Source organism: Cyprinodon tularosa, unplaced genomic scaffold (genome assembly GCF_016077235.1).
Source record: "Cyprinodon tularosa strain WSP-4 unplaced genomic scaffold, ASM1607723v1 ctg234, whole genome shotgun sequence".
Taxonomy (NCBI): Eukaryota; Metazoa; Chordata; class Actinopteri; order Cyprinodontiformes; family Cyprinodontidae; genus Cyprinodon; species Cyprinodon tularosa.
The window spans coordinates 496,074-520,319 of record NW_024038875.1 but is presented as its reverse complement, the minus strand read 5'-3'; the positions used below and the strand labels follow the sequence as shown (position 1 = coordinate 520,319).

Sequence of the window (24,246 nt, the reverse complement as noted above, 5' to 3'; positions counted from 1 at the left end):
ACTTCCATTCCTGCAAAGCAGATGCACTCCACTTTTTGTGCAGCGTCCAACCACAGATAAAATCTGCCTCCTTATTTGAATTTCAGAACATGAAATAAAAGGAGCTTAACACGAAAAACGGAGTAAAACAACAAAAAGGAAGTCTCTGAATGAGTAAAGTAGCTTTACAAAGTGATACTCCATTTTGATATAGATAAACAAATAAATTGTGTAATAAATAAATCTTTGAATATATTAAAAAAAGCTTAAAATATATAATAAAGTAAGATTAAAATAATTTTAACATTTATTTTGTGTCATTTCATGGGCATAATTATTTATTTAACGGAATATTTATTGACTATCGGTAACAATATTTATTTATTTATGTTTAAATGAAACAGTTCTCATTGGTACTGATCCCTGTGGTGACTTTAATTTGAAGGTTTGACTAATTCATTTAACTGGATGTATCTTACTAAATATGCTATTCGATCAAGGTATTTATTCTAAAAAAGAGAAGTAAATTGAGGAACGCCAAAGCAGTCATACAGGAAATCACAGAACTATGATGATGGTTTTGTCGGTTAAAAGTACACCGCTATTGTGACGTGATTTTTAAAGGGGAAAAACTTGTAGCAAATGTCTTTCCCACAAACTGTATTAGGCTAGAGTTAAAGTTATCCGTTTTCACGTTTCCAACCTCATGTGGTGTAGCCACAAATTTTGATGAAAGTATCAGATGTCCAGATGCCTCTTTATAACAGTGGCTTTTGGAGATGCACCCAGAGCTCTTAAAATATGAGGGTGCCGTCTCATCAGCATGCAGATACATCAGCACGGCAGAAATAAATTGATCTGAACACACAGCCTTATGAAAGACCAGACCCTGTAAGATAGAGGTTTAATGATACTGTACAGTTAAAATGATTTAAAAGTTGAGTACGGTAGTTTAGTTTGGCTTATTTTTACAATGGAGGTCACTGTAGGTCTTCCCTTTCACTTGTAGATTTTGACCTTTACTCGCCAACATTTCCAAATTGAGGATGGTCCTCGACAGAAAGAGGTTGAAAACTCTTCATCCATTCTTATCTTTCTCTTTTCATGCGTGAATGAACTTCAGATTAGGGTCTGACCGCATTGCTGGGCCGATTTTAGCATCTGGCTCATTAGTCAACATCTGCCAAAATGTAGCAGATTTTAAAGAAATTCTATTTTTGCTGCCAACACCAAAAAGAAACTTTGGCCGGGTGCTTATTGTGCTTCTCTGCCCCTCTCTTCTTGAGAGCTGATCTGCTCCTTGCCATCCCTCCCCTCAGTGAGCTCTCTCTGCACCACCCCTCCTGACAAACACACTTTTACACAGCTGCTGCTAGTGTGAGCAAGGAATTAGACAGAGAGGTAGAAAGTGAGCAGTTTACTCCCTAGTAGCTGTGATTTTGTAAAAGTTAATTTTAGTGCCCTGTGGCAACAACCCTTCTCACGCTGTTATGGCACATTAAGGAGAGCTGACGCGTTTTATATGCGCTAGTTTTGCGAACACATTAGTATTTTAGACCTGTGTAATTTTTAGCTCTATGCGAAATAAACTTTCAAAGGAAAATAAGATGATTATATTGTGTCCAACTATACTTCATACTGACATGCAGGGGCTCAAATTCAGAAGTTAATGTTAATATTTTAAAAGTCTCAATCTTATGTATTTAGTTGTATTCCTGGTTGGATGCTTTAAAAGCAGCAGCACCGCTACTCAAATCTAGTTTTAACCTTTCTGTTCAGAACTATTCAGTGTTTGTAAATATGACAAATGTATATTTCTTAGGTGTTTTTGTGAATTAACCTTTTAAAAATAAATCAGATACAAAACGCCTCCCATTAGACAGTGTTTTATCACTTTAAGCTGTATGCGGCCACTTGTTTTTATTTTTAAATGCTTTTCTGTAGAATTGAAATCTAATTAGCAATGTTCACTAAATATATTAATTTCATAGACAGAGGGTAACAGTCAGGTGTGGAGCCACTTAATGAAGGCTGTTACAGCTGTTGGATGCAGAATCTGCAGTGTTAAATTTTGTCAGGGCTCTCAAATTTGAGGCAATATCTAAATCAAAACCACAAAAAATTTATTTATAGTGTTATGGTGACACTGCTTATTTTAATTATATAGTTTTGTTCTATTTCTTTGTCTTGAATCATATTTTTGGTTATGGTAATTTAAATTGGACTATAGTTAGACAGTGTATATCCCATGTATGTCCATATTTATTTTTTTTTAATATTCTGGTCCATATATGTCAATATCAATATGTCTGGTATAGTTTTTTTTTTTAAAGCCCCTAAAATCGACTTCGGCCTTAAAAATCCCATGTCGGTCTGGCTCTACTTCAGATGTCCTCTCTTTTTATAAAGAAATACACTTTCTATTTTAGTACCTCTTTATACCTCTGTGCTTTCTGTCATTTTAAATCTCCCACTGGTAGTGATAGAAGCCAACAATAAGTCCTCTTCCCTTAGTAACAGCATCCAAACCGAAGAGTGTTTTTGTCTGTGGGACCTGGCAGTGCTTAGCAGTGTTCTTACTGATTAGATTAAAATTTTAGGGCTGATTAAGCGGAAAAACTGAGAATTTTAATTACCATCCTGTGGACCTCGGCAGCACAGGGCGTTTTCCTGCTACTGGAGAGTTTGCAGGACACATGAGCATCCCATTAGTCTTCCTAAACTCACCAAGAGTTCATTCCACACATAGTTATAGTCCGAAACCGCAGTGAGGAGATGTTTATTGATGCCTGCTTCTACTTACTCTATTTAGTGATAACTAACAGAAACTTGGAAGAATCGTAAGGTTCACATTTAGTTAACTGGGTTTGGTCACAGTCTTTTTAGGGTTTATAGTTTCCATAAATGTTTCAATGCTGGTTAGTTGTGCATCTAATTGTCTGTTTGAAGAATTAACTTGGGAATATTTTTGTTAATTGCATTGCCAGTGCTAGTGTTTTATTGCCGTGTGGTGCTAAGTGCTATACTTGTTAAAGCAATTACCTCTGCTGTTCCACATGACTTATTTTATTACCATTTTCTCCTCTCCAGTGAGCTTACACTGACTCTTCTCTCCAACATAAATGTTATGTTTGGAAACTGTGTTAGTCATGACAATGCATAGCAAAAGCAAATGTTGGCTGTGTGATTTATTTTAAGAGCTGGCAGAAGATTGAAAGTGTTCATTTTGCTACAGCAAAACGTCTTACCCAGGGGCTGAAGATCAGTGAAGAACTGGGACAGCATCCCAATGTATATAGTGTGCTTGTGTGTGATTTTCCCCCACAGCCACAGAACTGGAAACACACAGACACACTCTGACCTCAGCCGCATGGAAAGTCCCACTCGGTCTTTCCTCATCGTACAGGCAGGATTTTCCAGTTTAATTACTCCACTGCATTGTAATTTCACATTAACTTGTAGCTTGGCTGAAAATTATTCTCTCCCTTCTTAAAACTTCCTCCCTCGCACACAGAGGTTGATCAAATTATCCCACAAATCAACACGATGGAGTGATAATATCACCAAGGTCTAAACAGACACTGTGGTGGATGCTTTCCATAGAGAAGTATTTTCAGTATCACTGCTTTTGTTTGGTCTTTTTCCTGTTTAAATACAGTAATTATCTGTATTATTTCTGGCGTGCTTATTATGTGCAATTATTAGTTATTTTACATAAGGATAACGAGTAAAGTCTCACAAGACGTGTGTGAGGAGTTTGCTGTAACTTTATTTAGTATTATTAGATTAAAATTAGTGCCGTTAGCATTTGTAATTCTAAATTCCTGCCTCAATGTTTATTTAGAGCTTTATGCCCAACAATAAATATTCCCAGAGCACTTTAGTTTACACCTAATTATGGTTCGTCCACTCATCAAATATATTGCATTTTTGAATATCGAACTGGCTTGTCACCATTATGCAGTTACCAATCCAAAACACACCCGCTGATTTCTATGTTTGCGTCTAGTGTTTTTGTTTGCACATTTTTATAAATGGACATTATATCTGTTATTTAAATGAGACTTGAATTTGAGTTCTATTTCTGTTTTTGAATTCATTTAAAAACAGTTAACAGAGAAAAGTAAACTGTAGCTCTGCTAAGATACCAAATTTGTAAAGTCATCCCCACTATAAACTATCATTATACTTGTTTCTAAGCGTTTTTGCAGTCGAGTGCATTTTGATATTTGACTTGGATGCCTCTCACAAGATGTAGAAAGATGAGTTAGCACAAATATAAAAAAAAAAAAGAAGTCATTGCGCCAAACTGAATGTGACCTGATGCTGTTTGATTAAATTTTTTTGTTTGTTTGTTTTTTACTGTTTTTGTTTTACAATTTTCTTATAGCTGTAAACCAAGAGGCAGATGGCTCATTTATTTTTCTAAAACACTGTGAGAACTGAAAAAAAAAAAAAAACAGAATTGGGTTTTTAGGTTTATAAAACTGCTGCCTCAGTTTGGATTTGCATCTGTTCATTAGCCACCTCTTAGTTCTTTGTGGAGGTTAGTCCAAAATGATCTGCCATAAAAATAAAACAGAATTTAAATGGTTGGTCTGCCTCCATAATACCTCTTACTCTCTGTCCTGTTGGGCATGAGGAATATGAATATTCCTTTGATGCAACAAAAAAAATGGACTGAAGCCTTTAGCTGATTAGACTGATGAACACAACTGGCACAACATTTCAAAGACTATGCATTTTCTTTCTATTGGCAAACTTTTATTTAAAATGATATAAGGAGTTCCACCTTGTGACCTTTAAAATTCCAGAAATGTCAATAAACTATTATGATTTTATCTTTTTTTTTTTTGTCTAAATAATTTTTCTTCTTTCCTCCAGGCCTGAGTGCACATCAACACCTCAGAAATCTGAAGATGCTAGGATCTAAGAGACCAGAGCTCCTCGCTGATCTGCTAGGTTCTTCCATTATGTCGTAACTAAAGGTTGTCCGGCCTCCTATCTTGGGAATCCTCCCTCTTAAATCTCATTTCCTCTTTTGGATTTGGGCTTGTATTCAACATCAGCAATCCCCTCACCTGATGTGGTGATTTCTAACTGAATTATTGGTAGCGCCTCATCTGGCGCAATGAGTAGCCTGCAGCATGGCAGTACAGGCTCAGAGCGAGACCTTCAGTCCGCTGTATCCTCTGTTAGCCTCCCCTCAGTTAAAAAGAACTCTAAAAGACGCCGTCTGTCCCTTCACTCATTCTTCGGACGGAGACTCAGACCTGAACGGGAGTCCAAACGGAAGTCTAGGACTCTGTCATCTGGGGTGGATGCGGTTGTCAGCCTTGAAAGCGTGCAGACTGAGACCGGGCTTGACAAAACTTCCACCCAGCCTCCGTTGGACGTAGCGTCAACATCAACCGGGTCGGGGAGTTTGTCAGAGCTACTGGAATGCCCCCTGTGCCTGCTTCGCCATACACGGGACCGCTTCCCGGACATCATGACCTGCCACCATCGTTCCTGCGCAGACTGTCTGCGCCAGTATCTACGCATTGAGATTTCAGAGTCCCGCGTCAACATCACCTGCCCCGAGTGCTCGGAGCGCTTCAACCCACACGACATCCAGATGATCTTGGGAGACCGAGCCGTCATGGAGAAATATGAGGAGTTCATGCTGAGGAGGTGGCTGGTGGCCGAACCAGACTGTCGCTGGTGTCCTGCCCCCGACTGCGGGTAAGATTGTGTGGTGCTTACAAAAATATAAATCAAAAGCTTTCAAAAAATGTCCTTTCTGTCTCTCACATGAGATTTCTTTTTTATTTAATATAAACAAGTGAAAGAATAATTGGAAATAAAGTGCCATATAAAGATATTCAGAAGCCTTGAACTTTTTCACAAGGTATTTTCTAAACACGTTCTTGTTTTAAGTGATAGATGAGCATCTAATACGTAATTGTGAAAGAAAGGGAGAAGGGTTTTTTAAAGACTTAAACATGCCTCTGAGCAAAGTTGTGTGGTGGAAAAATCTGCCGCTAGACGGTGCAAAAATATGGGACAGTTCTATGACTGACGCGGCGCTATGCCTTCCTGCTGGACAGCAACAATCAACAGGCCTGGAAGACCTTCACACAACAGGTTTATTCATACAAAGATTAAATAAAACACCCATTCAGCTCCTTTTGAGCATTGTCCTTTAAAGAGTTATTTTTGTATAGAGGGGAAGTTATGAATACGGTAAGAGACAGTATAATCGTCACCTAACCTTATCATTCTTGACTCATTCCAACATCTCCACTGCACTCCTGACATGTTTAGCTCACCAACTAAAAATGTCTTAAACTGGAGCATCAAAGGTGGTGAAACTCCACCTGGCATGCCAAGCATATCACTAGATGCAAAATGTACATGCCTTTCATTTGTAATGCATATTCAGCTTTTGCATTTAAGCATTACTCTTAAAATGTGATTATTGCATCAATGATAGTGATTTTATGTCATATATCTCCATTGATAACAGTGTAATGTTGACAATCACATAAATCTGAATTGGCAGCATTTCATTTCGTTTGTTGTTTCAAAGTACGAAAAAAAGTTTAAAAAAAAAAGTTCAAGGTACATGATGACTTTTAAAAGGTACAGTGTAAAGGTTTGGCACAAACAAATTAGCATTGTGTTTGTTTAAATATTTAAAAGTGAAAATTTTGTAATATATATATATATAATCATAATACAGTAAAACAAAACTTTAGTCTTTCATTTGGCTCTGTAAAAGCAGACCCAGTGTCTGAACTCATCTCCCAGTTAAAAATAACTCAGTTTCAATAGAGCCGTTTTATTTTTGTAAGTGCAATGAGTCATCCAAAAAAAGATGTGAGCAGGATATGGATACTATCATTCTGCTGATGGGTCTGTCTCATTGTTGTAAACGCTGGGAAAATATTCACTTAATATTTGCTCACCCCAAATATAATAAAATGGATATCATAAATTTAGCTTAAATCACATCAAAATGTGTGTTTTGTTTCACTTTGTTATTTATCAGTGATGTACTAAAACTAGAATATGCTGTTATGTTGGTAACTGTAATCTAAAGGTGTTTAAACTGATGGGAATTGATAGTTGAATCAAAACGTAAATATAAATTAATAATTGGTGCTAAAGGTAGAGATAAAATGCATTTAATTAACATTATGAGGCTCATGTAATCTGAAGCTTTGCTAAACATTAGGTTTGGGTTTTTTGTCCTCTGTGCTGCTGAGAGGACAGGGTTCAGGTCAGTTTAGGGTCTTATTTGTTTGGAGCCCTAAGGGATTCAGCAGTTTGCTCACAGAGAGCCAGATTGTGACTAACACTAAGCTGACCCTGCTTGGCTTCACCACAACAGACTGTACTGTTTGGCCATAACAACCACTCCATAAACAAAACACTTGTGCTGCTCCACTACACTTGGCTCCAACACACCAGCCATCCTATTTAGTCAGAAAGTTCCCACCCTTTAACCTGAATATACTTTCTAGATTTGGTTCACCAACAGCACTGAATTAATGACCTCTTGCTCAGCTTGGTGGGATTCATCTAACAACTTTGGTTTGACTCACTGCTAAACTTTTCCCCATTTTAAGTTCTCTTCCTTTTAATTGTTGCATAATTTGGTTTAAGGCTATTAGGCGTTGTTTCCTAGCTGAACAAGTTTTTCGAGTGATGCATTTTTTTTGTTGCACAAAGGGAATAGTTATTTAATGGAGTTAAACCGACTAGATTGTGAGGTTCCCCTACCTGTTCTTTTTTTTTTTTTTTTTTTGTTACAGCGTCGGCATGTCTCCCTCTTATTAGTGTAGGTTGTTTGGCATTGATTAAGTTTTATTCATTGATTGAGTTTTGTTTTATTTTCAGCATTATTTTTTTTTAATTTGTTCTTAGAGTGGGGTTATAACAGGCACATTTTAATAGATTCATTTTTTTTAATCAGATGATCCATAGATTCTTTAGCAGCAACGTGAAATTGTCCCAATATTTGAGACGTCACAAATGTGCTTTTTTTATCCTGCCAAGGACAGATTATTGTAAATTTCTGTTTCTATTCCTTCTAATCCTTGTGTTGTTAGTGGTATTTTATTCCATGACGTCAGTATTATGCAGATAAGACCAAACAATGGTAATAGCCCCAGGGAAAATAAAGGGGCTGTTTTTCTAAAAGGACTAAAACTGAAAGTTTTCTCTCTGCATCTCTATAAAAATAGATTCTAAAATGGCCTAACAGTTGATAAACAGGTTTAAATCTTCTCTCATTGTTAGTAGCACCATGATTACATGCCATCTGCAATGAATGGTTATTCATTTAAGTTATTTTGTTGATGTTTCAAAGTCTACGTAGTAGACCTTTTGGACTGTAAATTCTTAGCGGAGCAGCATCCAGATGTTGGGAGTAAATCACTTCTCACTGGAGCTAGAGCCCTCAGCTAGTTTTAGCACAATTATGGTAGGTAAATACCTAATGCTTTTCAGGCAGGTGTTAGTGGCAGGTCTTGATAACTGTGGATGGAAAATATTGGCATTCTTTGGCTTTACTTGCACTCTGTTATTCATGCCTGAATCAATTTCTCAAGCAACAACTGTCAACCTCAAATATTTGAACTTTGAAAGTCTCTTTTGCTTTACTGCACATGACTGCACCCATGTTATCTCTCTGCAGCTATTAATGTGTAGCTAGTGTGGGCCTCGGGTAAATCTGCTATACCTTATTCTAGCACAAGGGAAAACTGTTGGATGAACAGAGTAGGAAATGAAACTGAGGAGGGATTAAATTTGCATGCAGAAATGTGTGGGGAAACACAAGGAAGTGAAGACGTCAAAACATGCATTTGGAAATCTCCCTTCTGCTTGTTCATATTTTACGCAATATGTCACCAGTTTGCTCACCAAAGTGTTAGTTATTTGGAAACTGTCTGGACAGACTTTCGTTTTACCCTTATTTGCTTACATGCAACCCTCAGTTCACAGCTATTAAATATGTTCAGCATGTTTGCAAATTAAAAACAGTCAACAAGCACAACAGATATATTTTTAGTTTTACTGTCCTCTAAGCACTCTGTGTTTTGTTTTCTCTATAAGTTTCTTTTTAATTTCTTATGAAGAAAAGGGAAGCTAGAAGCTATGGCAAAATCATTGAGGTTCTGTTTCATCCTGATTATGAAAATTATGATCTTTAAGACATAGCTTAAAAAGATGAGTCAGCTTGAGAACACCTTGTTCCTAATTCTACTGAACTCTTTCAAAAAACACTTAAGAGCTTTGTTTTCCATGGCTATCGGTTAAATTTTGGGTTTTCATATTTAATGGTTACTTTCCTAATTAAATTCTTCCGATTTTAATCATTTGATCACTAACTAAATCCTATTGTCTGACTTTTTGTCTTTGAAAGTGCTGTTAGAGCTGCTTTTATGGTTTTAGTTGACATAAAATGCATATTACGGTAAATACTTTAACGGACTAATGTATCTTAGCTATGATGAATTCATATATTTTCTCGGAAAATGTGTTCCGTTTGTCCCAGACACAAACCTGAAGTAGGGTGGCTAAAAAATGTATGTACTTTTGAGTAGCTACACTGAGTTTCCTGATACACCTTTTTTTATTTCATATACTATAACAAATTTCAGCTTTAAATATTAGTCATTACAAATAATTATACAGTATGATAACAGCAGAATTAAAACACCTGCCTTTTTACTTAATTTTTAGTATGGCTTGTTAAAAAAAAGGCTTATATTTATATTATATAAACAGAAAAATTTAATAAACAATAACGGATATGAAATTAATGAACAACTCATTGTTAAGCAATGTGTTTCATACATGTAAAACATAAGCAGATAGAATTGGTGTTTCTATCAGTTTACGTATATTGGACATTTATAATACAGACCAATATTTTTGGATACTCTATTTTTTTGGCTGATATTGGACCAATTGTTAAAATCCAAGTCCAGTCAGGACATTCAAAATTTTTATAGAGTCTGTGTTGGCAGAGGTGTTTTTATCAGAACCATTTGGAGACATATCTACCATACTTTAAGCCAGCAGCAACACCCATTTGTTAACTTTTGTCTGTTTAAATATCATAAGAATGTGAAAAGGTTCTTTAGGCTTTTATGCACCTTTGGTTGACAAGTCCATACTGATGCTGTTTTGCTAAAATTCCCTTCAGTTTATTTATTTATGCTGTTTTTTCTTCAAGGAAAGCAACAAAACATAAAAAAACATGTTCAAATTAGATTTGGTCATAAATCTAAAATATTCAGTGAGACCCAATTAAGGCCCAATATTCCGATATTATGGTCCAAGTTGGATCCAGTTACATGCAGTCTATGTCCATGGTAGCTAGGGTCATAGCTCTAAACCTGCGTTCTGCTTTATGCTTCCTCCTAGGTATGCTGTCATTGCTTTTGGCTGTGCCAGCTGTCCAAAGATCACCTGCGGACGCGATGGCTGCGGTACAGAGTTCTGCTACCACTGCAAACAGCTGTGGCATCCCAATCAGACATGTGACACGGCGCGGCAGCAAAGAGCTCAGAGCCTTCGGCTGAGGAGCTTCAGGTCATCGTCACTGAGCTACAGCCAGGAGAGCGGCGCAGCCGGTAATGCTGATTGGTGGATGGATGTCTGATCATAAATTAATTTGCATTAATTTGATCTGACTTGTTCCCTCAAGAATTTATGTTTTTTTGTCTGAAGGTGAGCTTATTCTCTAGGAAGGTCTCATGTTGGAGAGCTCACCAGTCAGTAGGAAACATCAGTCAACAAACATCATGCTTAAAAAAAGAAAACTGTAAATCTAAAGGAAAAGTGAAAGATTTCTAAATGATTCACAGTAGCTGTGTTGGTCTGTGTGCCTTAACCCATTCCTTGGCCCTTGGTCTCAATCCTGTTTCCAGTTAGCCTAGCCACTGTGTTTCTGTTAGCAGGAGTTGCCATTTTGGCCCAACTGTCCCATATATTAATGAGTTGATTTTTATTTTCTTGTTTAATTCTTTCTCCAATATGACACCACCTCATACATAACCTCATTTTCAAATGAATTGTCTAGATATATATCCTGTTTTATTATTTTGTCAAATGTCCCATTATGGTTTATTTTTTTAATTATCTATGGTAGGCGATGACATCAAGCCATGCCCTCGCTGCTCCGCGTATATCATCAAAATGAACGATGGAAGCTGTAATCATATGACCTGTGCCGTATGCGGCTGTGAGTTCTGTTGGCTCTGCATGAAAGAGATTTCTGATCTGCACTACTTGAGGTGAGACAAAAGCATGATGGTTGACTCTATAGTTATGTCTTTAAATCAAGTTTATACATTATTAAGTTTTTCTCTTAAAATCACTGTTTTATTATAGTCCTATTTTTAGAATCAGCTGTATTTACACAGAAACGTACCCTCTCACCTCAGCAGTCATCTCTGTTATTTCATGTTTATGTCATGCAAAAGATATGTTATGTGTACTTTGTCTTTTACTTTTTGTTCTGTTTTAAAATGCTTTTCTATTGGTACAATTTGAAATTAAAACATCTTTTCTACAGTGTTTCTTAGTTCTGCTCCTTGGGGCGCTTCAAACCAGGTGCTCTAACGCACCTGGTTTGAAGCAGTGGATCATAAACAGGCTTCTGAAGATTTTGTTCACCTTATTTTTTCTCTGTCTTCAGGTTCTTATACATGCCAGTAAAAAATCCAGAGCCTTTGTTTGTTTCACTCCTTAAAGGAATTTTCCATTACAGCCTTTTAAGAGCACATTTGATGTAGTCCTTGGACAAAGATTTATAAGGATCTCACACATGCTTTGGTTTACTGTAATAATTTGCTCAGCTTTTCTTTGAGCCCTAACAGACCCTTTTCCATTTTCCATCTTTACAGTCCATCAGGCTGCACATTCTGGGGGAAAAAGCCTTGGAGCAGAAAGAAAAAGATCCTCTGGCAGCTTGGGACTTTGGTGGGAGCGCCTGTGGGTATCGCTCTCATTGCAGGCATCGCCATCCCAGCAATGATCATTGGGATCCCAGTCTATGTGGGCAGAAGGGTGAGAACTCCCCTCAAACAGCTGGACTCGAGAGAAAAAATGTGTTTGACAAGATAAACATGCAGGTTTGAGAAAGAAAAGAATTATATCCGGCGAGAGGAACAAATATCAGCAATTTTTACATTGCAGAGGCAGACAATTTCTGGTTATATTATATTTAATGAGAGCAAGATGCCATCTTTCTCATTCAAGTCCTTTAGATGGTGATAATATGCTTAAGGGCTTTACTGCTACACAGCAGGGAAGAGAGAGTTGCTGCATCCAATTCAAAATAAAACTGCAATCACAAATTTTGATGGGGGTGAAAAAAATCAGAGTTTGAAATTCTTGACCAAATTGCACAGTCTTAGTCAATTTGAATCATTCCAGATGGATACTGATGTTAAATATTTGTATAGAACCTGGAAGTTGACCAAACAGGGTAATGGCAGTAATGAAATGTAGGTTATAGATAGTTAAATTAAATAATCTATAATAATAGATTATTTTATTTAACTATCTATATATAGATAAAAATAATAACAAATCATTGTCCTAAAGTTAAACTTATAAATAATAAAGCGCCAGGTCCAGACGGGTTCCCTACTGAGTTCTATAAAGAGTTCTGGGACATTCTGGCCCCAACGTTCCACAGAATGCTGCAGGAAACTCTAGATAATGGCAAATTTCCAGTTAATATGAATTCTGCCACCATTAGTCTCCTGCTTAAGCCAGGCAAAGATCCTATGTTTCCGACCAGCTATCGTCCCATATCCTTAATTAATGTGGATATTAAAATAGTCTGTAAAGCTTTAGCAAAACGGTTAGATAAAGTCACTCCTCTCATAATCCACCCAGATCAAACTGGTTTCATTAAAGGGAGGCAGTCAGCTGCTAACACACGCAGACTGCTGAATTTAATAGATTATTCCTACAGCAAAAATCTTAAATCCTATATATTGTCCTTAGATGCAGAAAAAGCATTCGATAGAGTAAACTGGAAATTTTTATTTGCTACTCTACATAAATTTGGCTTTGGCAATTCCTTTATAAATTGGTTAAAAATATTATACAGCTTCCCAACAGCCTGTGTCAGGACAAACAATCAAACATCTTCCAGTTTTTGTCTCCAGAGGGGCACCAGACAGGGATGCCCACTCTCCCCCTCACTTTTTGCTATTTTTATTGAGCCTCTGGCTGCTACAATCAGACAAACAAATATGATTAAAGGTATAAAAGGCATGAAAATGGAGCATAAAATTAGTCTTTACGCAGATGATGTATTACTTTATCTCCAGCACTCAAACACTTGCCTCTCTCAAGTGATTAGTTTACTAGAATCTTTCTCAAAAGTCTCAGAATACTCTATAAATTGGTCTAAATCTGTAATACTACCAATTAATTGCTCTCTACAGAATCCCTCAGGTCTACAATTGCAATCAGGAAATATCAAATATTTGGGAATTACTGTGTCATCTAAACTAGCTGAGTTACCAAAACTCAACCACACCCCTCTTTTAATGAAAATAGAAGAGGACCTAGAAAGATGGAAATCGCTTCCGATCTCCCTTTTGGGTCGGGTAGCCTCAATTAAAATGATGGTCTTACCCAGAATTAACTACCTATTTTCAATGATCCCAAATAAACCATCAACCGAATGGTTTAAATCTCTAGATTCTTCCATCTCTAAATTTCTTTGGAAGGACAAACCCCCTCGTATCAGCTTAAAAACACTACAGAAAACTAAAGACAGAGGGGGACTAGATTTACCTAACTTCCAATACTACTATTTAGCAAATAGATTACAATACATCTCTAAATGGATAAAACATAATCCCTTAGATGAGCCCTGGATAGACACAGAACAGGATATATGCAGTAATATAATAATCTCAGATTTGCCGTTTATTAGCTCTAAGATCAAACGGCACCCATGTTTCAAAAATATTAACATCAGCTCTTCCCTGACAGCATGGTGGGAATTTCTAAAAATAACGAACTCATCACTTATCCCGTGCAGTCGTACACCCATCTGGAATAACCCTGACATTCTACAAAACAATAATGTGATAAACTTTCCGTACTGGAAGAATAAAGGTATTACATATCTGGATCATTTGTTTGAAGGTACGGAGTTTATCACATTCGCTAGATTAAATTTGCAATATGGCATTAACAAAAATAAATTCTTAGAATATGAGCAAATCAAAGCTATAATTAGAAATAAATTTAAGCATATTGATGGAGGTTTAATAATTCCAACTAAAATATCAGAGTTTCTAGAGTTAACCCCCCCCAAACTACTGTCTAAGTTATACAGGACACTGACTAAACTGGATGATACAATATCTCTTCCTATTACTAAATGGGAGGAGGATTTATCAGTCAGCTTTGAACAAAACATCTGGGCTCAGATATGTCTAAGAACTTTTAACATGACCAGAAACCCCAATTTACAATTAATACAATACAAAATCCTCCACAGAGTGCACTATACAGGTCAAAGATTATTCAAGATGGGTTTTGCGCAATCTAACATCTGTCCACAGTGCACAGGCAATCGACTTGATAATTATTTTCACGCGCTATGGTTATGCACGCCGGTTCAGAGATTCTGGGTACAGGTATGTAAGGATCTATCACTGTGCCTGGGTTGTAAAATCCTAATTTCCCCTTCAGTTTGCTTGCTGGGTGACTTTGAGGGAAGCTCTATGGGAAAAAAATCGGTTTGCTTGGCATTCACTGCATTATGTATCGCAAAGAAAACTATCCTCATGAATTGGAAGAGTAAGGATAAACTCAACATCAATCAGTACAGAGATCTGTTGTTGGATCATATTAATCTTGAGACAGCATCTGCATCCCCATCAGACCGATCTCTCTGGGCTCCCTTGATCGGCTCCATCACTTAGTGTAGGTGGGGGGCTATGGGGTGCGTCTTGTGGGGCGCGGGGGCTAGTTCGGGGGTCCTTGGGTCCTGGGGGCTCGGGGGGGTGCTCGGAGCGGGGTGCCTGGCGGGTCTGGCCCGGGGGACTGTTGCCCCCGTCGGGGCGGGGTCTGGGGCGCCGCGGGGGGGTCCTGCGGCGGCCGCGTGCGGTGCTCTTGGGGGGTTCCGTGGTGGCGGACGTGGGCTACTGGCCTGGTGGCTGTGCTGCTGCTGGGTGGGGCTGGGCGCCGGGCATCGGTTCTTTTGTGGTGCTGGCCGGGGTGCTTCTGCTCTGCGGGGCGTCGGGGCGTGCCTCGTCTTCCGGTGCCGGGTTTCGGTGGTTGGCCGTGGTGCTTGCCGTGGTTGCGTCGTCCGGGGGGGGCGTGGGTGGTCGCGCCTGTGGCCGGGGTTCGTGTGTGTCTGTTGTGGGCGGGTTGCGGGCGTCGGGGGTCCCTTTGGAGTGCCCCCGGGTCGGGGTGTGGCTTCGCTCTGTTGGGGCGGGTGCCGGTGACGCGTGGTGCGGTGCATCGTGCGCAGCTTGGGAGTGGAGGGTTGCTCGGTGTTTGGCGGCGGGGGGGGGACGGGCCATGGCCGGCGTGGCCGTCCTCCTCTCGGCGGCCTGTGGGCGGTGCGGGGCCGGAGCGGGGTGGGTCGTGCTGCTTTCGCGCCGGGCGCGGCGGGGGTGGTGGGGTCGCGTCTGCTGCTTTCTTTTTGCTGCTTGTGCCGGCTTCTGGCGGCTGGGGCGGCCTTGCTGCTCTGGCTCTCTGGCGTGCGCCGGGTGGGGCTGCTCTGTCCTTTGCTTTGCCTTGCGGCTGTGTTTGCTGTGGTCGGTGGGGGCGGGGTGGTTTCGTTGTGTTTTTGGGTGGGGGAGTCCGCCTGGGGGCTTGGTTGGTGCCGTCGGTTCGTCCTTGTCGGCCTTCCGGTGTTGTTTCTGTTGGGGCTGCTCGGGCCCCCGCATGCCGGCGGTGCGCTGCCGGGGGGATTCCTGTTCGGCGGGCTTGCCTGTCTCCTGGGAGGGCAGGCATGTTGACTTTTCTGGGGAGGAGCATCTGGGTGGAGGGGTCCTCGTGGTGTGGCGGTGGGTGTTGGGCACTGGCTTGTTTGCGGCCGTTCTTCTCCGGTGAGGGGGAGAATATTATAATTTTTTTGTTTTTGTTTTTGTTTGTTTTTTGTGTGGGAGGGGGTGTGTGGGCGGGGGGATCGGGGCTTGGAGTGGGGCTCGGGATTTGCGCTTAGCTGTGTTGTGTGGCTTTCTTCTTCTTCGGATTGGTGCTGTGGGACCGGTGTTGGGGGGAGTCGTTCGGGGGCCGGGGTCGGGGTGGGGGTGCTGGCGCCGGTGCCGGGGGTTTTTGGGCATTGCCCGGCCCTACTGCGGGGTGGGTCTGGGGTGGCTCCTTGGGCCTGGGATCCCTGGGGCGCATTGCCCTTGGGCGGGGTCCCCGGTGGGGGTTCGGGGGTTCGGGTTCTGTGGGGAGTGCTGCTTGGGTTCTGGGCCGGTGTACGCCTGGCTGTCTGTCCCTGCTGCCACGGCCTCTGGTGTGCCGGGGTGCCTCGGGGCCTGCTGGGCTGGGGGGGGGCATGGACATTAACACCTATGGCAAGTGCTTACCCCCTCACGGGTTTGCACTCTGTAAGTGGGGGAAGGGGAGGGAGGGGGAGTAGGTATGATCTCGGCCTGGATGTCTTCTGTCGCTTGTGTGGTGAGTAGCTTGATTGTTATTGTAGGGGAGGGATTACATCTCCGGAGGGGGGGTGGGGGGTGGAGATAGAGGGAAGAAGATCTTTGAAGGGCTTTGGGTCTGGCTCCCTGTCTTGGTCCTGGTCCGTGCTGCCCCCTGGTGGGGCTTCGTCCGGGGTGGGGGCTCTGCGTGTTGCGCGTTGGCTGGCCGGCTGGGATTGTCCCTTCCCTTATTCATTTATTTATTTATTATTATTATTTTTTTTCTTATCTTCCTTTTATATTTATTTATTTATTTATTATTTTTTTTTTTTTATTATTATTTTTTTTTATTTAATTTATTTATTTATTTATTTTTTTTTAATTTTATTTATTTATCTACTTATTTATTTATTTATTTTTTTTATTATTATTATTTTTTTGGATGGACAGGACGGGGGGGGGGTGGTGGAGTCGGCTCCGTGCCCGGCTGGCTGGTGGGTCCTGCTGCCGGTCCCGTGCCCCCGGGCTATGGTGGTGAAACTGGTGGGGCCCCCTTCTCTGGGGGGGCTCTCGGGGAACGGGGCTGCCTATTGGAGTCAGCGGGGGAGCTGGCTCCCTGGGAGTGCAGCAGGCACCCCAGTCCTTTGCTCCCCATCCCCGAAATCCTCCCTCTGCCTGCTCCATCACTCGGCCACTCATGTAGGTTTTTGGGGAGGGGGTCGTTACTGGAGGGCCACACCTTCTGATGACGTCCCCCACCCCAATTTTATTTTGCATTTTAGACACTTCCATCTACATCATTTTCACAACACACATCTATGTAGGGCATTTTCGGGGGGTGGGGGTCAGGGCCACCGGGGGGGGGCTTATTTTATGGGCCTCACCACGGTCGGCCTCCTCCATCCCCTCTCGCATCTAGACATTGAGGGTTGAGGGTTGTCGAAGGGGGAGGGTGTGCTGGCACCGTCTATCTCCTGGAGGGGGGGTGGAGTGTGCCGGACACCCCCTCTTGGTACTCCCAGTTTTAATTGCATCTGAGAGCAACACGCAACAACACCACATTCGAGCGGGCGCAGTGAGGATCGGGGTCTTCTCACACCCCTGTTCTCCGGCTGCCGCCTGGAGTCTGGGGCCTGGAGGAAGAGCGGGCCACCTGGTCCGTGGTTTTGGCTGGGGCTGGCTGCGGGGCCTAGGTGGCCTGCTGGTGGCGGGGCTGTCACCTCTGCTCTCCCCAAAGAAGGTTGGATGGAGGGGCATGAAGTGCCTGGTTGAAGGTTTTTTTTTTTTTTTTTTTTTTGTTCTTTTCGGGGGGGGGGGGGGGGCGGTTCTGGTTGGGTGGCCGGCGCGGGATGGGTGGGCCCCGGTCCCGGGGGGGGGCTCTTGCGGGGGGTGGTCCGGTCCGTGTGCGGGGTGGGGGGCCGGGCTTGAAGCAGGAAAGAGATGGGTTGGTGTGGCGGTGTCGCCGCTCCCCTCCCCTCACATCCGGATTTTAGGTTCACTTATGGGGTCATCCGATAGTCCCGGGACCGACCACCGGTGTCACCGGGTTTTTGGTCCTGGTATTATTGGATGTGAGTGTTATGTGTGAATGTGTGTCTGCGTTGTTATTTTCTTTATTTATTATTATTATTATTTTATTCAATTTTTTTTTTTTTTTTTTTTTCCTGTGGTACGAGTGGGGGCACTAGGGAGGGAAGGCATGATTGAGATGGTGTGTTTTTTTTTTTTTTTTTTTTTTTTTTTCTTTCCCAGGTTGGGGTCTCAACCGCACCCTCTCCCAAATACATCTCAAGTCTCCGCTAAGTGCGGAGCCCATTCCCCCCGTCCTGCTCTCCCTCCGCTGGCTGGCGTCGGGGCTCACCGGTGCACTGGTGGAGCTGGGGGTGGATGCCCGGGGGACTGCTGGCTCATTCCTGGCGGCCTCTCCACTGGCCCCGGCCGGCCGGGGCTTTGCTGGGGCTCCTGTCTGGGGGTGGGGATGACCTTGGGGCCTCGGATCCCTGGGGCCTGGGACTGGATCCGCTTCGGGGTGGGGCTGGGTGTTGTTCGGGGATTTTCGGGGTCGGTGCCAGTGCCTTCGCTACAATGCCGGTTCCTGGGCGGTGTTTCTTTCCTATGCCGGTTCTGTGGTATCGGTTCGGGGAGGGGGGGAGCTGCGCGGCATGGTGGGGTGCGGGTCTTGGGTCCTGTTTTGGGCTCCGGTTTTTCCGCTCGCACTTCTCCTCTTGCCTATTTATTTTAATTGTAATTATTAATTAATTTATTTATTTACCTATTTATTTGTTATTTTTTTTTTTCTTTTTTTTTTTTTTCTCTTCCTCGGTGGGGGGGAGCGGTTGCGGGCGGGTCGGTGTCTGGTGTCCGCTGTCGCATTGTGGGGGCCCCTTTTTTTTTTTTTTTTTTTTTTTTTCTCTTTTTTTCTTTGGGGGGTTTGGCATGTCTGTTTTCTCGGGGGGCAGGCGGGCCTGCTGGGTGGGGGTCCTGCTGGCGGCGCGCCGCTGGTGTGTGGGGGTCCGGGCGGCTCCGGCGGGGGTAGTGTTGGGGGGCCGGTCTGGGCGGGCTGGCTGCGCTGGCTGGGTATTCGGGTGGGTTTTCCCTCCTGGAGGCATGGCGGGGCTGCTCTGTTCCCACTGATCGCGGCGGGTGGGGCTGCGGGGCGGGTGGGGGCCTGGGGTGGCTATGACCGGCGCGTGGTGGGGGGCCGGGGCGGCGGAGCTGCTCTGGCCGCGTGTCGGGGCCTGGTGCGGGCTGCGGGGGGGGGTGGCGGACGTGGCTGGGCTGCTTTGGCATCGTCCGGTGGGGGGGCGGCGCGGTTCGCTCCGCTCTGGCTTTGTGCTGCCCCTCGGGCTGCTGGGGGGGGTGGTTGCGCCGGCTGCGGTCTGCTCCTCTTGCGGTTTTGCGCCGGGCGGCTTTTCTGCTCTCGGGCTGATTCTGTGCGCGGTGTGTTTCGTTGCGCGTTGTTGGCATCGGTCTTGGTGGGGTGGGGCTGCGCTTTTGGCCGGGGGGGCGTTTTGGGGGGGGTCCCGCGGCGCTCGTGGCCGGTTCGCGGCGGATGCGCATGGGCCCCGGCCGGGGGCGGGGCCGTCTTAGTGTTTTCCTGGGTGGTGCGGTCGCGGTGGGTGTTGCGGCCGGTCGCCGGGGCTTGGTGCGGGGGGGCGGGGCGTGTTTCGGTGCTCTGTGGGGCTGGGGCGTTTCGGTCGGCGCCGTGGGGGGGCTGGTGTTCGGCGCCCGGCCCTACTTCGGGGTGGCCGGCTGCCGGCGGGGCCCGCGGACTCGTCCCCGCGGCTCCCCGGGGCGCCGGCATGGCGGTGGCTGGGGGGCTTCCTCGTGGCTGTCTCTCCTCCTGCCTTGGTGGGGTCTGATTTCCGGGGCTGGCCCCGCCTTGGTGCCTTCGCTTCTGGGGTCCCCTTGGGCGCCTGGGGCTTTGGGTCTCCCGGCGCTGGACTCAGTGCTCTGGGGGGTGTGCCTCTCCGGCTCTCCACAACCACTATTGAGCATTTTTTTCTATGGTTAAAACTTTACATGCACAAGTTCACCCTCACAAACAACTACAGGTGCTAGGCTTCAGGTACTTAGAGATTCACTTCCAAACAGAAACCCCACATTCATATCTTCAGGTAACACAGAGTACATGTCAGACTTAATAATATTACTTTAGTGATAGTTTCAAGGTGTTTGCTTTATTGTATATCTCGTACCATGTTTTTTGGTTGTGCTGTTCTTTTTTCTTTTTTTTTTTTTTTTTTCTCCATCTCATTACAGGTGTTGAAGCAGACTGAAAATGTTTTGTCATTGTCTCCTTCCTATCTCCTCTTTCTTTCATCTTTTGTCCTGTTTTTTTCTTTTTCTTTTTCCTTCTTCTTCTTCTGTTTTTCTGCTCTACTTACATTGCAGTGTCCATATGAACTCTAAAACTCCCTGCATAATTATAATAAAGCAATTTATATACATGAAACAAGTGGAGCGGTATGGCAATTGCGATACCGCTACACTTGTGAAAGTAAAATCTGTTGGGCTCCTTTTGGCATCAAGACAATTATTCTTATTGCCACCTTGCCAGACAGGACACTGTAAAAAAAAAAAAAAAAAAAAAAAAAAAAAAAAAAAAAAAAAAAAAAAGTTAAACTTTACATTTAGAGAACTGAGCTATAAATGTATCAGAGGCTCTGTGGTCCATATCCAGATAAAAAGTCAAAGTAGATGGGTAAATTTTGCTTTCTTAGGTCCAAGAGTTATGCAATGGGAAAACTGAAATGTTTGTCTTTATTATATTTTGACTACTGCTACATGTCAATAAATAGACTATAATTAAAAAGATTTATTTTAGTGATTTAATTGAACAAAAACAAAACTAGCAGAACAGGTCATGTGTTTGCAGTGCTATTTCCAAGCCTGTCAATTGGAAGGAAAACCTTTCGCAGAACAACAAGATAAAACGGCAGGAAAACCAGCAGTTATACAGGAATGTGAAGCAAACCTCTATTATTTTACATTTCTATTCTGGACGTTCCATTGCTCCATTTTTATATTATTTTTTATTCTATTTGCTTTATTATGATATAGTGTAATATAACTTACCATGAAATATTAACTATATGAAAATGGCTTTTAGATTGTATTCCTCTTTGAATTACAGATTAGTTTTATCATAGTTATGCACTCAATATATATATAATTTTTTGTTTTTAAATCAGATTCATAACCGCTACGAAGGAAAGGACATTTCAAAGCATAAGAGGAACTTGGTGATAGCTGGTGGCGTGACACTGTCGGTGATTGTATCTCCAGTGGTTGCTGCTGTCACTGTTGGTAGGAGAACCTTTTTTTATCTTGCCTTTTTTGATATTTGTAATATATTATGAGATTCCAGTCTAGGGAAACTGGGTGAAATTACATTTGTTTTTGTTTCTATTCTTCCTGAATCTCTTATTTAATATAGAATGGAAATGTTTATTGTCTTGAACGTATTCTACTTCCTGTGTGTCTTAGGTATTGGCGTTCCCATCATGCTTGCGTACGTCTACGGGGTTGTCCCAATCTCTCTGTGTCGGAGCGGAGGCTGTGGGGTTTCCGCCGGCAACGGAAAAGGAGTTCGAATTGAGTTTGATGATGAAAATGACAACATAGGCACCGGGGCAGTAGCTACAGGTGAGAATCCCCGAAATGAGGTAAATGATGTAGCAAAGTTGAGCCAACAACCATTAAGATGGCATGCAAACAATTTTAAATAAAGATTGGTATTATTTTTTGCTATATTTTTTTCATTTTTCTTTTTAAAGAAAATAATCAGTTAACTGGCTGCGCTAATCTGCAGAAAAGATGGGGATTTGCACAGAAGTACGTGGAATGCAATTACACTGAAACTAATGTTCATACCGGTGGATTTTGTACACAGAGCATACTTACATCAGGTGTTGGTTTAAAACATTGTTTTGTGAAAGGTTACTGCCAGGCCCAGGACAAATATTTGTGCGCGTGTGTGTGGGTTGAGCCTCTTAGTTTCCCCGGGGCTGTTGAGCGTGAGAGAGGCAACATGTTTTTCTCAGCCTCTGTCAACAGCGAGAGTAAGAATTTAAGACCACATTGACTTCAGATAGTCTGACCATCATGAGAACAAGAAGAGTAAAAGCAAAAAAAAAAGAAGTTTGTATATTGTGGTTGAAAAAAATCTATTTCCTATCAAATCCCTTCATAATATTTTCATATGAGTACTGATTTTCTTTTAGTGTTCACTCAGGCCATCTGCAAGGCTACACAGTGTCTGCGTGACAGGGTGTTTTAAACACAACAGAAGATAATTTTTCTCCTTCACATTTTAGACTCCTTCCTATCAAGGTTTCTTCAACATTTTACTGTTTTCCTCACATTGTATGTAACTTGTTTTTAAATCTGTATAAAGAAGAGCCTTTGTAGCTTTTTGCAGGCTTCGTAAGAATTTAGGGAAAACATGTATGATTCATTATCTATCTGTATCTGTCCTTCCTTGCAAGGTATTTAATATAAAATGCTGGCTTGAATGAGAAACAGAGGATCTCAATTTATTGTTAAAGAAGTCACAATATGTTCCTAATTTTTATTTATCTCTTTAATAGTTTAACAAATTCATACACAATTTTAGTTTTTTAATATTAAGATTTTATTTTAGTCGTATTGGCCACCAAAGTTCTTTTTTTTGTCCCACTATTATGTAGATAAATACATTTAGTTTTTTTAATCTCATTCCCAGACACTACGTCTGTGGCGGAGACACGGCTCAACAACCCGAGCCTCGGAGACGGCGCAAGCGTCGGAGGTTTGACTGGCCTCAGCGTCAGCGGGAGCCACATGGAGCGCTGTGGCGTGAGCTCAGCTCAGCGGGACAACATGAGCGACAACGCCAGCACCACGGCACTTGCTGGGACCAGCATTACGGGCAGCCTGTCTGGCAGCTGCTATAACAGGTAAAAAAAAACATGAAGATCTCAGTGCTGCTTAATTATGGTATTGAAAACATGTGACTTGGAAAGACTATCTTGTTTCTCCACTTCTAACCCACCCTTTTTTTTTCTTTTTGACGAGCAGTGTAACTGATTACTTTTTATTTCTTATAATTGCTTTTGGAAGGATGGAAGTGCAGGCTGATGTCCAGAAGGAGCGCTGCAGTTTAAGCGGCGAGTCGGCCACCGTCAGCCTGGGGACGATCAGTGACAACGCCAGCACCAAAGCCATGGCCGGCTCCATTCTCAATGCCTACATGCCGCTTGAAAGGTTAGCATTCAGATCACACCCATCCTGCAATCAACAGTTTCTCACACCCTGGCTGGAAAAGATCCTAAGCATTTTAGGCTCATGTTGACATCATAATGTCATGCTGCACTCGGCCCTTTGTGACACACCCCACCATGTATTTGGACTCTACATGTACAGGAGAATATGTAGCATTTATTATTTTTTAGGTAAATGGATCAGTTAGACTAATGTCCAACAAATCTGCATCACCCTTGATATCAAACATAAAAATAAGCTAGTATCTTAATTTGAGAAAAAAATAAAATTAATTTGAAAATCCTTAAAGTTTCTTAAAACTAGAATTTTGATTTTGTTTTTTAGTGTTTCAAAAGTGCATTTAGATTTTGAGTAAAATGGTTAAAGCACATTTAATGGCTCGCCACATCTTTTGTTCATATTGATCTTCTACAGATTAGAGAATTAAATGCAGAATAAAAATAACAATGAAGGTTTGGTTGAAGGACAATTAAAGTAGAATTTAATCAAGTTTAAAGCTTTTACTTTTTTCAAATTACAAAGTTTTTTATGTTTCCAATGAATCTGCAGGATAGAAAGAACTTTAATTCCTCGAGAATAAAATGGCGTAATACAAATAAAATGATGTTTAACTGTAAATGAGACATACCAAAACACATATATTTTATAAGAAAGAGTTTAAGAATAATTTCAGTCAAAAAAAATCTAACATAAAACATAAATTACAATCCTGTCCGCCAAATTTAATTTTATTTGATAAGTAAAAAAAATAAATGTATTAAATTAAGCCACAAATTGTGTGTAGTTGTGAGAGCTAACCATTGAAATGCCAGACATATGTTTGAATTCCACATCCAAAGGTTTGTATGTTTAAAGTCTTGTGATGTTATTT

General features: G+C 42.1%; 1 protein-coding gene across 1 annotated transcript in view; it reads left to right on the top strand.

Moving 5' to 3' along the window:
* rnf19a (ring finger protein 19A, RBR E3 ubiquitin protein ligase) overlaps nucleotides 1-24,246 on the top strand; it is a 34,090-nt gene that overhangs the window by 6,369 nt on the left and 3,475 nt on the right. The window contains exons 2-9 of the mRNA XM_038287092.1: nucleotides 4,864-5,703; nucleotides 10,399-10,607; nucleotides 11,126-11,270; nucleotides 11,883-12,045; nucleotides 21,305-21,419; nucleotides 21,600-21,758; nucleotides 22,837-23,050; nucleotides 23,214-23,357. Coding sequence (XP_038143020.1) covers nucleotides 5,111-5,703; nucleotides 10,399-10,607; nucleotides 11,126-11,270; nucleotides 11,883-12,045; nucleotides 21,305-21,419; nucleotides 21,600-21,758; nucleotides 22,837-23,050; nucleotides 23,214-23,357 — 1,742 coding nt within the window. The 5' untranslated portion in view covers nucleotides 4,864-5,110. The remainder of the gene's footprint in view (nucleotides 1-4,863; nucleotides 5,704-10,398; nucleotides 10,608-11,125; nucleotides 11,271-11,882; nucleotides 12,046-21,304; nucleotides 21,420-21,599; nucleotides 21,759-22,836; nucleotides 23,051-23,213; nucleotides 23,358-24,246) is intronic.